At 42.6% G+C, this 16,048-nt stretch overlaps 1 protein-coding gene across 3 annotated transcripts in view; it reads left to right on the top strand.

Annotated features, from left to right (window-relative positions):
- Positions 1-16,048, top strand: part of LOC130293463 (granzyme A-like) — a 96,079-nt gene that overhangs the window by 53,803 nt on the left and 26,228 nt on the right. The window contains exon 1 of one of the 3 annotated variants that reach the window (XM_056542166.1): positions 973-1,087. The exons of the other annotated variants lie outside the window; for them this stretch is intronic. Coding sequence (XP_056398141.1) covers positions 988-1,087 — 100 coding nt within the window. The 5' untranslated portion in view covers positions 973-987. Of the gene's footprint in view, positions 1-972; positions 1,088-16,048 lie in introns of those variants that run through there. 3 annotated transcript variants of the gene reach the window in all.

Below are 16,048 nucleotides of genomic sequence, written 5' to 3'. Positions count from 1 at the left end.
GTAGCAGTTTCCCCACATTAGGTAGCATAGATTCCCCACATTTGGTAGCACAGATTACCCACATAAGGTAGCATAGACTCCCCACATAAGGTAGCATAGACTCCCCACATAAGGTAGCATAGACTCCCCACATTAGGTAGCATAGACTCCCCACATTAGGTAGCATAGACTCCCCACATTAGGTAGCATAGACTCCCCACATTAGGTAGCATAGACTCCGCACACTTGGTAGTAGTTTCCCCACATTAGGCCGCAGGTTCCCCACAATGGGTCAAAGTCTCCCCACATTAGATCGCCCCCCCCCCCCACCACACACACACATACACACAAAAAACACATACAAACACAGAGAGACACAAACACACACACAGTCAGATAGACACACACTCACAGACAGACACACACACAGTCACATACACACACAGTCACATACACACACAGTCACACACACACACAGTCACACACACACAGTCACACACACACACAGTCACACACACACAGTCACATACACACACACAGTCACATACACACAGTCACATACACACACACAGTCACACACACACAGTCACACACACAGTCACACACACACAGTCACATACACACACAGAGTCATACACACACACAGTCACACATACACAGTCACATACACACAGTCACATACACACACAGTCACATACACACACAGTCACACACACACAGTCACACACACACAGTCACATACACACACAGTCACATACACACACACACACACAGTCACATACACACACAGTCACATATACACACACAGTCACACACACACACACACACACACAGTCACATACACACACAGTCACATATACACACACAGTCACACACACACACACACACACACACAGAGTAACATACACACAGACAGAGAGACAGACACACACACTCACCCATCCAGCGCAGCGCTCCTTCTCACCTGGCGCCCTGCGAGTGACGTAACTGACGTCCTCCTGCGCGGCCATGCAGTGTGACGTCAGGCCGGCGCAGACGTGGGAGCGGAGGCCGGGCACAGTGCTTGTGACGGCGAGGGGATGTGATGACGGACGGGCGCACAGTGCAGGTGAAAGAGGGGGGGGGGTTGCTGACGGACGGAAGGGCGCACCGCACACACAGCGCGGGGCGGGGGGGGATGTGCTGACGGATGGGAGGCCGGTCGGGCACAGATGGGGGGTGTCTGTGTAGCGGGGGAGGGGTGGGTGCTGCGGAGCATCTTGGTGTCACCCCATTAGTTTGGTGTCACCCGGTGCGGGCCGCACCCCCCGCACCCGGGTCGCAACGCCACTGACCCTACTTATGCCTGTGAGCCAATGAGAGTTCTGCAAGCACAGTTGTCAGAGCTTAGCAACGTCCATAGCAACTAATAGAAACTTGCTGGCACGACCAGTATATAACATCACTCCCCACCAGCATTCCTTTGCAGATTCACATGGTGGTACACAGATAACACACTGATAACTCTCTGAGTACAGATAATGTAGTAGATGTGACCTGCAGTCCTATGTAACACCACAGATAACACACTGATAACTCTCTGAGTACAGATAATGTAGTAGATGTGACCTGCAGTCCTATGTAACACCACAGATAACACACTGATAACTCTCTGAGTACAGATAATGTAGTAGATGTGACCTGCAGTCCTATGTAACACCACAGATAACACACTGATAACTCTCTGAGTACAGATAATGTAGTAGATGTGACCTGCAGTCCTATGTAACACCACAGATAACACACTGATAACTCTCTGAGTACAGATAATGTAGTTGATGTGACCTGCAGTCCTATGTAACACCACAGATAACACACTGATAACTCTCTGAGTACAGATAATGTAGTTGATGTGACCTGCAGTCCTATGTAACACCACAGATAACACACTGATAACTCTCTGAGTACAGATAATGTAGTAGATGTGACCTGCAGTCCTATGTAACACCACAGATAACACACTGATAACTCTCTGAGTACAGATAATGTAGTAGATGTGACCTGCAGTCCTATGTAACACCACAGATAACACACTGATAACTCTCTGAGTACAGATAATGTAGTAGATGTGACCTGCAGTCCTATGTAACACCACAGATAACACACTGATAACTCTCTGAGTACAGATAATGTAGTTGATGGGACCTGCAGTCCTATGTAACACCACAGATAACACACTGATAACTCTCTGAGTACAGATAATGTAGTAGATGTGACCTGCAGTCCTATGTAACACCACAGATAACACACTGATAACTCTCTGAGTACAGATAATGTAGTTGATGTGACCTGCAGTCCTATGTAACACCACAGATAACACACTGATAACTCTCTGAGTACAGATAATGTAGTTGATGGGACCTGCAGTCCTATGTAACACCACAGATAACACACTGATAACTCTCTGAGTACAGATAATGTAGTAGATGTGACCTGCAGTCCTATGTAACACCACAGATAACACACTGATAACTCTCTGAGTACAGATAATGTAGTTGATGGGACCTGCAGTCCTATGTAACACCACAGATAACACACTGATAACTCTCTGAGTACAGATAATGTAGTAGATGTGACCTGCAGTCCTATGTAACACCACAGATAACACACTGATAACTCTCTGAGTACAGATAATGTAGTTGATGGGACCTGCAGTCCTATGTAACACCACAGATAACACACTGATAACTCCCTGAGTACAGATAATGTAGTAGATGTGACCTGCAGTCCTATGTAACACCACAGATAACACACTGATAACTCTCTGAGTACAGATAATGTAGTAGATGTGACCTGCAGTCCTATGTAACACCACAGATAACACACTGATAACTCTCTGAGTACAGATAATGTAGTAGATGGGACCTGCAGTCCTATGTAACACAACAGATAACACACTGATAACTCTCTGAGTACAGATAATGTAGTTGATGGGACCTGCAGTCCTATGTAACACCACAGATAACACACTGATAACTCTCTGAGTACAGATAATGTAGTAGATGTGACCTGCAGTCCTATGTAACACCCCAGATAACACAGTGATAACGCTCTGAGTACAGATAATGTAGTAGATGTGACCTGCAGTCCTATGTAACACCACAGATAACACACTGATAACTCTCTGAGTACAGATAATGTAGTTGATGGGACCTGCAGTCCTATGTAACACCACAGATAACACACTGATAACTCTCTGAATACAGATAATGTAGTTGATGGGACCTGCAGTCCTATGTAACACCACAGATAACACACTGATAACTCCCTGAGTACAGATAATGTAGTAGATGTGACCTGCAGTCCTATGTAACACCACAGATAACACACTGATAACTCTCTGAGTACAGATAATGTAGTAGATGTGACCTGCAGTCCTATGTAACACCACAGATAACACACTGATAACTCTCTGAGTACAGATAATGTAGTAGATGGGACCTGCAGTCCTATGTAACACAACAGATAACACACTGATAACTCTCTGAGTACAGATAATGTAGTTGATGGGACCTGCAGTCCTATGTAACACCACAGATAACACACTGATAACTCTCTGAGTACAGATAATGTAGTAGATGTGACCTGCAGTCCTATGTAACACCCCAGATAACACAGTGATAACGCTCTGAGTACAGATAATGTAGTAGATGGGACCTGCAGTCCTATGTAACACCACAGATAACACACTGATAACTCTCTGAGTACAGATAATGTAGTTGATGGGACCTGCAGTCCTATGTAACACCACAGATAACACACTGATAACTCTCTGAGTACAGATAATGTAGTAGATGTGACCTGCAGTCCTATGTAACACCACAGATAACACACTGATAACTCTCTGAGTACAGATAATGTAGTTGATGGGACCTGCAGTCCTATGTAACACCACAGATAACACACTGATAACTCCCTGAGTACAGATAATGTAGTAGATGTGACCTGCAGTCCTATGTAACACCACAGATAACACACTGATAACTCTCTGAGTACAGATAATGTAGTAGATGTGACCTGCAGTCCTATGTAACACCACAGATAACACACTGATAACTCTCTGAGTACAGATAATGTAGTAGATGTGACCTGCAGTCCTATGTAACACCACAGATAACACACTGATAACTCTCTGAGTACAGATAATGTAGTAGATGTGACCTGCAGTCCTATGTAACACCACAGATAACACACTGATAACTCTCTGAGTACAGATAATGTAGTAGATGTGACCTGCAGTCCTATGTAACACCACAGATAACACACTGATAACTCTCTGAGTACAGATAATGTAGTTGATGTGACCTGCAGTCCTATGTAACACCACAGATAACACACTGATAACTCTCTGAGTACAGATAATGTAGTAGATGTGACCTGCAGTCCTATGTAACACCACAGATAACACACTGATAACTCTCTGAGTACAGATAATGTAGTAGATGTGACCTGCAGTCCTATGTAACACCACAGATAACACACTGATAACTCTCTGAGTACAGATAATGTAGTAGATGTGACCTGCAGTCCTATGTAACACCACAGATAACACACTGATAACTCTCTGAGTACAGATAATGTAGTTGATGTGACCTGCAGTCCTATGTAACACCACAGATAACACACTGATAACTCTCTGAGTACAGATAATGTAGTTGATGTGACCTGCAGTCCTATGTAACACCACAGATAACACACTGATAACTCTCTGAGTACAGATAATGTAGTAGATGTGACCTGCAGTCCTATGTAACACCACAGATAACACACTGATAACTCTCTGAGTACAGATAATGTAGTAGATGTGACCTGCAGTCCTATGTAACACCACAGATAACACACTGATAACTCTCTGAGTACAGATAATGTAGTAGATGTGACCTGCAGTCCTATGTAACACCACAGATAACACACTGATGACTCTCTGAGTACAGATAATGTAGTAGATGTGACCTGCAGTCCTATGTAACACCACAGATAACACACTGATAACTCTCTGAGTACAGATAATGTAGTAGATGTGACCTGCAGTCCTATGTAACACCACAGATAACACACTGATAACTCTCTGAGTACAGATAATGTAGTTGATGGGACCTGCAGTCCTATGTAACACCACAGATAACACACTGATAACTCTCTGAGTACAGATAATGTAGTAGATGTGACCTGCAGTCCTATGTAACACCACAGATAACACACTGATAACTCTCTGAGTACAGATAATGTAGTTGATGGGACCTGCAGTCCTATGTAACACCACAGATAACACACTGATAACTCTCTGAGTACAGATAATGTAGTAGATGTGACCTGCAGTCCTATGTAACACCACAGATAACACACTGATAACTCTCTGAGTACAGATAATGTAGTTGATGGGACCTGCAGTCCTATGTAACACCACAGATAACACACTGATAACTCCCTGAGTACAGATAATGTAGTAGATGTGACCTGCAGTCCTATGTAACACCACAGATAACACACTGATAACTCTCTGAGTACAGATAATGTAGTAGATGGGACCTGCAGTCCTATGTAACACCACAGATAACACACTGATAACTCTCTGAGTACAGATAATGTAGTAGATGGGACCTGCAGTCCTATGTAACACAACAGATAACACACTGATAACTCTCTGAGTACAGATAATGTAGTTGATGGGACCTGCAGTCCTATGTAACACCACAGATAACACACTGATAACTCTCTGAGTACAGATAATGTAGTAGATGTGACCTGCAGTCCTATGTAACACCCCAGATAACACAGTGATAACGCTCTGAGTACAGATAATGTAGTAGATGTGACCTGCAGTCCTATGTAACACCACAGATAACACACTGATAACTCTCTGAGTACAGATAATGTAGTTGATGGGACCTGCAGTCCTATGTAACACCACAGATAACACACTGATAACTCTCTGAATACAGATAATGTAGTTGATGGGACCTGCAGTCCTATGTAACACCACAGATAACACACTGATAACTCCCTGAGTACAGATAATGTAGTAGATGTGACCTGCAGTCCTATGTAACACCACAGATAACACACTGATAACTCTCTGAGTACAGATAATGTAGTAGATGTGACCTGCAGTCCTATGTAACACCACAGATAACACACTGATAACTCTCTGAGTACAGATAATGTAGTAGATGGGACCTGCAGTCCTATGTAACACAACAGATAACACACTGATAACTCTCTGAGTACAGATAATGTAGTTGATGGGACCTGCAGTCCTATGTAACACCACAGATAACACACTGATAACTCTCTGAGTACAGATAATGTAGTAGATGTGACCTGCAGTCCTATGTAACACCCCAGATAACACAGTGATAACGCTCTGAGTACAGATAATGTAGTAGATGGGACCTGCAGTCCTATGTAACACCACAGATAACACACTGATAACTCTCTGAGTACAGATAATGTAGTTGATGGGACCTGCAGTCCTATGTAACACCACAGATAACACACTGATAACTCTCTGAGTACAGATAATGTAGTAGATGTGACCTGCAGTCCTATGTAACACCACAGATAACACACTGATAACTCTCTGAGTACAGATAATGTAGTTGATGGGACCTGCAGTCCTATGTAACACCACAGATAACACACTGATAACTCCCTGAGTACAGATAATGTAGTAGATGTGACCTGCAGTCCTATGTAACACCACAGATAACACACTGATAACTCTCTGAGTACAGATAATGTAGTAGATGTGACCTGCAGTCCTATGTAACACCACAGATAACACACTGATAACTCTCTGAGTACAGATAATGTAGTAGATGGGACCTGCAGTCCTATGTAACACAACAGATAACACACTGATAACTCTCTGAGTACAGATAATGTAGTTGATGGGACCTGCAGTCCTATGTAACACCACAGATAACACACTGATAACTCTCTGAGTACAGATAATGTAGTAGATGTGACCTGCAGTCCTATGTAACACCCCAGATAACACAGTGATAACGCTCTGAGTACAGATAATGTAGTAGATGTGACCTGCAGTCCTATGTAACACCACAGATAACACACTGATAACTCTCTGAGTACAGATAATGTAGTTGATGGGACCTGCAGTCCTATGTAACACCACAGATAACACACTGATAACTCTCTGAATACAGATAATGTAGTTGATGGGACCTGCAGTCCTATGTAACACCACAGATAACACACTGATAACTCCCTGAGTACAGATAATGTAGTAGATGTGACCTGCAGTCCTATGTAACACCACAGATAACACACTGATAACTCTCTGAGTACAGATAATGTAGTAGATGTGACCTGCAGTCCTATGTAACACCACAGATAACACACTGATAACTCTCTGAGTACAGATAATGTAGTAGATGGGACCTGCAGTCCTATGTAACACAACAGATAACACACTGATAACTCTCTGAGTACAGATAATGTAGTTGATGGGACCTGCAGTCCTATGTAACACCACAGATAACACACTGATAACTCTCTGAGTACAGATAATGTAGTAGATGTGACCTGCAGTCCTATGTAACACCCCAGATAACACAGTGATAACGCTCTGAGTACAGATAATGTAGTAGATGGGACCTGCAGTCCTATGTAACACCACAGATAACACACTGATAACTCTCTGAGTACAGATAATGTAGTAGATGTGACCTGCAGTCCTATGTAACACCACAGATAACACACTGATAACTCTCTGAGTACAGATAATGTAGATGTGACCTGCAGTCCTATGTAACACCACAGATAACACACTGATAACTCCCTGAGTACAGATAATGTAGTAGATGTGACCTGCAGTCCTATGTAACACCACAGATAACACACTGATAACTCTCTGAGTACAGATAATGTAGTTGATGGGACCTGCAGTCCTATGTAACACCACAGATAACACACTGATAACTCTCTGAGTACAGATAATGTAGTTGATGGGACCTGCAGTCCTATGTAACACCACAGATAACACACTGATAACTCTCTGAGTACAGATAATGTAGTTGATGGGACCTGCAGTCCTATGTAACACCACAGATAACACACTGATAACTCTCTGAGTACAGATAATGTAGTAGATGTGACCTGCAGTCCTATGTAACACCCCAGATAACACAGTGATAACTCTCTGAGTACAGATAATGTAGTAGATGGGACCTGCAGTCCTATGTAACACCACAGATAACACACTGATAACTCTCTGAGTACAGATAATGTAGTAGATGTGACCTGCAGTCCTATGTAACACCCCAGATAACACAGTGATAACTCTCTGAGTACAGATAATGTAGTAGATGGGACCTGCAGTCCTATGTAACACCACAGATAACACAGTGATAACTCTCTGAGTACAGATAATGTAGTTGATGGGACCTGCAGTCCTATGTAACACCACAGATAACACACTGATAACTCTCTGAATACAGATAATGTAGTAGATGTGACCTGCAGTCCTATGTAACACCCCAGATAACACAGTGATAACGCTCTGAGTACAGATAATGTAGTAGATGGGACCTGCAGTCCTATGTAACACCACAGATAACACACTGATAACTCTCTGAGTACAGATAATCTAGTTGATGGGACCTGCAGTCCTATGTAACACCACAGATAACACACTGATAACTCTCTGAGTACAGATAATGTAGTTGATGGGACCTGCAGTCCTATGTAACACCACAGATAACACACTGATAACTCTCTGAGTACAGATAATGTAGTAGATGTGACCTGCAGTCCTATGTAACACCCCAGATAACACAGTGATAACTCTCTGAGTACAGATAATGTAGTAGATGGGACCTGCAGTCCTATGTAACACCACAGATAACACACTGATAACTCTCTGAGTACAGATAATGTAGTTGATGGGACCTGCAGTCCTATGTAACACCACAGATAACACACTGATAACTCTCTGAGTACAGATAATGTAGTAGATGTGACCTGCAGTCCTATGTAACACCCCAGATAACACAGTGATAACTCTCTGAGTACAGATAATGTAGTAGATGGGACCTGCAGTCCTATGTAACACCACAGATAACACACTGATAACTCTCTGAGTACAGATAATGTAGTAGATGTGACCTGCAGTCCTATGTAACACCCCAGATAACACAGTGATAACTCTCTGAGTACAGATAATGTAGTAGATGGGACCTGCAGTCCTATGTAACACCACAGATAACACACTGATAACTCTCTGAGTACAGATAATGTAGTAGATGGGACCTGCAGTCCTATGTAACACCACAGATAACACACTGATAACTCTCTGAGTACAGATAATGTAGTAGATGGGACCTGCAGTCCTATGTAACACCACAGATAACACACTGATAACTCTCTGAGTACAGATAATGTAGTAGATGTGACCTGCAGTCCTATGTAACACCACAGATAACACACTGATAACTCTCTGAGTACAGATAATGTAGTAGATGGGACCTGCAGTCCTATGTAACACCACAGATAACACACTGATAACTCTCTGAGTACAGATAATGTAGTAGATGTGACCTGCAGTCCTATGTAACACCACAGATAACACACTGATAACTCTCTGAGTACAGATAATGTAGTTGATGTGACCTGCAGTCCTATGTAACACCACAGATAACACACTGATAACTCTCTGAGTACAGAAAATGTAGTAGATGTGACCTGCAGTCCTATGTAACACCACAGATAACACACTGATAACTCTCTGAGTACAGATAATGTATAGATGTGACCTGCAGTCCTATGTAACAGCACAGATAACACACTGATAACTCCCTGAGTACAGATGATGTAGTTGATGTGACCTGCAGTCCTATGTAACAGCACAGATAACACAGTGATAACTCTGAGTACAGATAATGTAGTAGATGTGACCTGCAGTCCTATGTAACACCACAGATAACACAGTGATAACTTTCTGAGTACAGATAATGTAGATGTGACCTGCAGTCCTATGTAACACCACAGATAACACACTGATAACTCTTTGAGTACAGATAATGTAGTAGATGTGACCTGCAGTCCTATGTAACACCACAGATAACACACTGATAACTCTCTGAGTACAGATAATGTAGATGTGACCTGCAGTCCTATGTAACACCACAGATAACACACTGATAACTCTCTGAGTACAGATAATGTAGTAGATGTGACCTGCAGTCCTATGTAACACCACAGATAACACACTGATAACTCTCTGAGTACAGATAATGTAGTAGATGTGACCTGCAGTCCTATGTAACACCACAGATAACACAGTGATAACTCTCTGAGTACAGATAATGTAGTAGATGTGACCTGCAGTCCTATGTAACACCCCGATAACACAGTGATAACGCTCTGAGTACAGATAATGTAGTAGATGGGACCTGCAGTCCTATGTAACACCACAGATAACACACTGATAACTCTCTGAGTACAGATAATGTAGTAGATGTGACCTGCAGTCCAATGTAACACCACAGATAACAGTGATAACTCTCTGAGTACAGATAATGTATAGATGTGACCTGCAGTCCTATGTAACACCACAGATAACACACTGATAACTCTCTGAGTACAGATAATGTAGATGTGACCTGCAGTCCTATGTAACACCACAGATAACACACTGATAACTCTCTGAGTACAGATAATGTAGTTTATGGGACCTGCAGTCCTATGTAACACCACAGATAACAGTGAAAACTCTATGACTACAGATAATGTAGTAGATGTGACCTGCAGTCCTATGTAACACAACAGATAACACACTGATAACTCTCTGAGTACAGATAATGTAGTTGGTGTGACCTGCAGTCCTATGTAACAGCACAGATAACACCGTGATAACTCTCTGACTACAGATAATGTAGTAGATGTGACCTGCAGTCCTATGTTACACCAAAGATAACACAGTGATAACTCTCTGACTACAGATAATGTAGTAGATGTGACCTGCAGTCCTATGTAACACCAAAGATAACACAGTGATAACTCTCTGAGTACAGATAATGTAGTAGATGTGACCTGCAGTCCTATGTAACAGCACAGATAACACCGTGATAACTCTCTGAGTACAGATAATGTAGTAGAGGTGACCTGCAGTCCCATGTAACAGCACTGATAACACACTCATAACTCTCTTAGTACAGATAATGTAGTAGATGTGACCTGCAGTCCCATGTAACACCACAGATAACACACTGATAACTCTATGAGTACAGATAATGTAGTAGATGTGACCTGCAGTCCTATGTAACAGCACATTTACACAGATAATGTAGTAGATGTTACCTGCAGTCCTATGTAACACCAAAAATAACACAGTGATGACTCTCTGAGTACAGATAATGTAGATGTGACCTGCAGTCCTATGTAACACCACAGATAACACACTGATAACTCTCTGAGTACAGATAATGTAGTAGATGTGACCTGCAGTCCTATGTAACACCACAGATAACACACTGATAACTCTCTGAGTACAGATAATGTAGTAGATGTGACCTGCAGTCCTATGTAACACCACAGATAACACAGTGATAACTCTCTGAGTACAGATAATGTAGTAGATGTGACCTGCAGTCCTATGTAACACCCCAGATAACACAGTGATAACGCTCTGAGTACAGATAATGTAGTAGATGGGACCTGCAGTCCTATGTAACACCACAGATAACACACTGATAACTCTCTGAGTACAGATAATGTAGTAGATGTGACCTGCAGTCCTATGTAACACCACAGATAACACACTGATAACTCTCTGAGTACAGATAATGTAGATGTGACCTGCAGTCCTATGTAACACCACAGATAACACACTGATAACTCTCTGAGTACAGATAATGTAGTTTATGGGACCTGCAGTCCTATGTAACACCACAGATAACAGTGAAAACTCTATGACTACAGATAATGTAGTAGATGTGACCTGCAGTCCTATGTAACACAACAGATAACACACTGATAACTCTCTGAGTACAGATAATGTAGTTGGTGTGACCTGCAGTCCTATGTAACAGCACAGATAACACCGTGATAACTCTCTGACTACAGATAATGTAGTAGATGTGACCTGCAGTCCTATGTAACACCAAAGATAACACAGTGATAACTCTCTGACTACAGATAATGTAGTAGATGTGACCTGCAGTCCTATGTAACACCAAAGATAACACAGTGATAACTCTCTGACTACAGATAATGTAGTAGATGTGACCTGCAGTCCTATGTAACAGCACAGATAACACCGTGATAACTCTCTGAGTACAGATAATGTAGTAGAGGTGACCTGCAGTCCCATGTAACAGCACTGATAACACACTCATAACTCTCTTAGTACAGATAATGTAGTAGATGTGACCTGCAGTCCCATGTAACACCACAGATAACACACTGATAACTCTCTGAGTACAGATAATGTAGTAGATGTGACCTGCAGTCCTATGTAACACCACAGATAACACACTGATAACTCTCTGAGTACAGATAATGTAGTAGATGTGACCTGCAGTCCTATGTAACACCACAGATAACACACTGATAACTCTATGAGTACAGATAATGTAGTAGATGTGACCTGCAGTCCTATGTAACAGCACATTTACACAGATAATGTAGTAGATGTTACCTGCAGTCCTATGTAACACCAAAAATAACACAGTGATGACTCTCTGAGTACAGATAATGTAGTTGATGTGACCTGCAGTCCTATGTAAGACCACAGTTAACAGTGATAACTGAGTACAGATATTGTAGTTGATGTGACCTGCAGTCCTATGTAACACCACAGATAACACAATACTTTGGAGAGAAAATTTTGCTTCGGTGGGGCATGTCGCATTTAGGAAGCCCCTATGGTGCCCGGACAGCAAAAAAAAAAAAAAAAAAAAAACCACATGGCATACCATTTTGGAAACTAGACCCTTCGAGAAATGTAGGTGTCTGATAGATCGTTGGAACAGTGGGCTGTGCAAATAAAAAAAATGTCATTTTCACAGATCACTTTTACAAAGATCTGTCAGACACCTGTGGGGCGTAAATGCTCACTGCACCCCTTATTACATTCTGTTTTTTGCGTTTGTCAGAACCTCTGTAAGAATCAGCCACCCTGTGCAAATCACCTCAAATGTCCATAGTGCACTCTCCCTTCTGGGCCTTGTTGTGCGCCCGCAGAGCACTTTGCGTCCACATATGGGGTATTTCCGTAGTCAGGAGAAATTGTGTTACAAATTTTTGGGGGCATTTTTCCCTTTTACTGCTTGTGAAAATGTAAAGTATAGTGCAATACCAGCATGTTAGTGTAAAATTTTTATTTTTTTACATTAACATGCTGGTGTAGACCCCAACTTCACCTTTTCGTAAGGGGTTAAAGGAGAAAAAGACCCCCAAAATTTGTTAGGCAAATTTTCCCGAGTACGGCGATACCCCATATGTGACCCTAAACTGTTGCCTTGAAATACGACAGGGCTCCAAAGTGAGAGCGCCATGCGCATTTGAGGCCTAGATTAGTGAATTGCATAGGGGTGGACATAGGGGTGTTCTATGCCAGTGATTCCCAAACAGGGTGCCTCCAGCTGTTGCAAAACCCACAGCATGCCAGGACAGTCAATGGCTGTCCGACAATACTGGAAGTGGTTTCGCAACAGCTGGAGGCACCCTGTTTGGGAATCACTTGCGTGGAATACCCCTATTTGCATATGGGTGGAAATAGGGGTATTCTATGCCAGTGATTCCCAAACAGGGTGCCTCCAGCTAATGCAAGACTCCCAGCATGCCTGGACAGTCAATGGCTGTCTGGTAATACTGAGGGGTTGTTTTGCAACAGCTGGAGGCTCCCTTTCGGAAACAGTGCCGTACCAGACATTTTTCATTTTTATTGAGGAGGGAAGGGGGACTGTGTAGGGGTATGTGTATATGTAGTGTTTTTTACTTTTTATTTAGTGTGGTGTAGTGTTTTTAGGGTACAGTCACACGGGCGGGGGTTCACAGTAGTTTCCCGCTGAGAATTTGAGCTGCAGCGCAAAATTTGCTTCAGCTAGAAGCACACTGGAAGCCCCTGCCCATGTGAATGTACCCTGTACATTCACATTGGGGGAGAGGGGGGGGGGATGCAGTGAGTTGCATGCAGGGAGTTGTAGTTTTGCAACAACTGGAGGCACAATGGTTGCGAAACACTGAGAGTTTGTTACCTCACAACCAGTGCGCCTCCAGCTGTTGCAAAACTACAACTCCCAGCAGGCATGGTCTATCAGTGCATGCTGAGAATTGTAGTTTTGCAGCATCTGGAGGGCCACAGTTTAGAGACCCCTGTATAGTGGTCTGAAAACTGTGGCCCTGCAGATGTTGCAAAACTATAAGTCCAAGCATGGCCAGGCATGCTGGAAGTTGTAGTTCTGCAACATCTAGAGGGCCAGATGTATGCGCACGTCCTTGGTCCTTAAGGACCCTGAAGTCAGGACATTCGCATACGTCCTATGTCCCCAACATGTTAATTATGCTAAATAGCATGGAAAGTGTCTAAACACACATTTACCAACCAGGGTGCCTCCAGCTGTCCAGGCATGCTGGGAGTTGTAGTTTTGCAACAGCTGGAGACACACTGTTTGGGAAAGACTGCTATATGATCTTATATCATAACTTTTAAACTAGTCTAAAATGCAGTTAAATATAATGAAAGAACAGTGGTGACATTAATTACACAAATCAGCAGTTTTTCCTCACTTGGTGAAAAGTTACTCCCCACCATCTTCGCTTCGCTGGGCAGCACAAATTCGTGATGCGAAATGCAACTGGCAAAGATCATGGAAATGATCTCCATTCTCGCATGATGTTATAGCGCGCATGCACAGACGAGCGAAATTTGCAATTCATTTCGCAATTAATTTCGCAATGGCAAAATTTCGCAATAAAAAAAACGTCACGAATATAACGAATATTCGAATTTCCCGAATATGGGACGAATAATCGTCCTCATATTCGCGAAATATCGCGAATTCGAATATGGCATATGCCGCTCATCACTAATATCTATCACTATATCATAACACACCATGTAAACATTCCCAGTGCAGTTGTAACAAGTATGTGAACCCCTAGACTGATGACATCTCCAAGAGCTAATTGGAGTGAGGTGTCATCCAATTGGAGTCCAATCAATGAGACTAGATTAGAGGTGTTGGTTACAGCTGCCCTGCCCTATACAAAAAACACCCACCAGTTCTGGGTTTGCTTTTCACAAGAAGCATTGCCTGATGTGAATGATGCCTCGCATAAAAGAGCTCTCAGAAGATCTACGATTAAGAATTGTTGACTTGCATAAAGCTGGAAAGGGTTATAAAAGTATCTCCAAAAGCCTTACTGTCCATCAGTCCATGGTAAGACAAATTGTCTATAAATGGAGAAAGTTCAGCACTGTTGCAACTCTCCCTAGGAGCGGCCGTCCTGTGAAGATGACTGCAAAAGCACAGCACAGACTGCTCAATTAGGTGATGAAGAATCCTAGAGTGTCTGCTAAAGACTTACAAAAGTCTCTGGCATATGCTAACATCCCTGTTAGCGAATCTACAATACATAAAACACTAAACAAGAATGGATTTCATGGGATGATACCACAGAGGAAGCCACTGCTGTCCAAAAAAAACATTGCTGCACGTTTACAGTTTGCACAAGAGCACTTGAATGTTCCACAGCAGTACTCACAAAATATTCTGTGGACAGATGAAACCAAAGTTGAGTTGTTTGGAAGAAACACACAATACTATGTGTGGAGAAAAAGAGGCACAGCACACCAACATCAAAACCTCATCCCAACTGTGAAGCATGGTGGTGGGGGCATCTGCTTTTCTGTGTCAGGACCTGGACGGATTGCTATCATCGAAGGAAAAATTAATTTTTAAGTTTATCAAGACATTTTTCAGGAGAACCTAAGGCCATTTGTCCACCAGCTGAAGCTCAACAGAAGATGGGTGTTGCAACAGGACAACGACCCAAAGCATAGAAG

Source organism: Hyla sarda, chromosome 1 (genome assembly GCF_029499605.1).
Source record: "Hyla sarda isolate aHylSar1 chromosome 1, aHylSar1.hap1, whole genome shotgun sequence".
In the NCBI taxonomy this organism is placed as follows: Eukaryota; Metazoa; Chordata; class Amphibia; order Anura; family Hylidae; genus Hyla; species Hyla sarda.
Note: the sequence above shows the minus strand (reverse complement) of the source record. Positions and strands in the feature narration are given on the sequence as shown.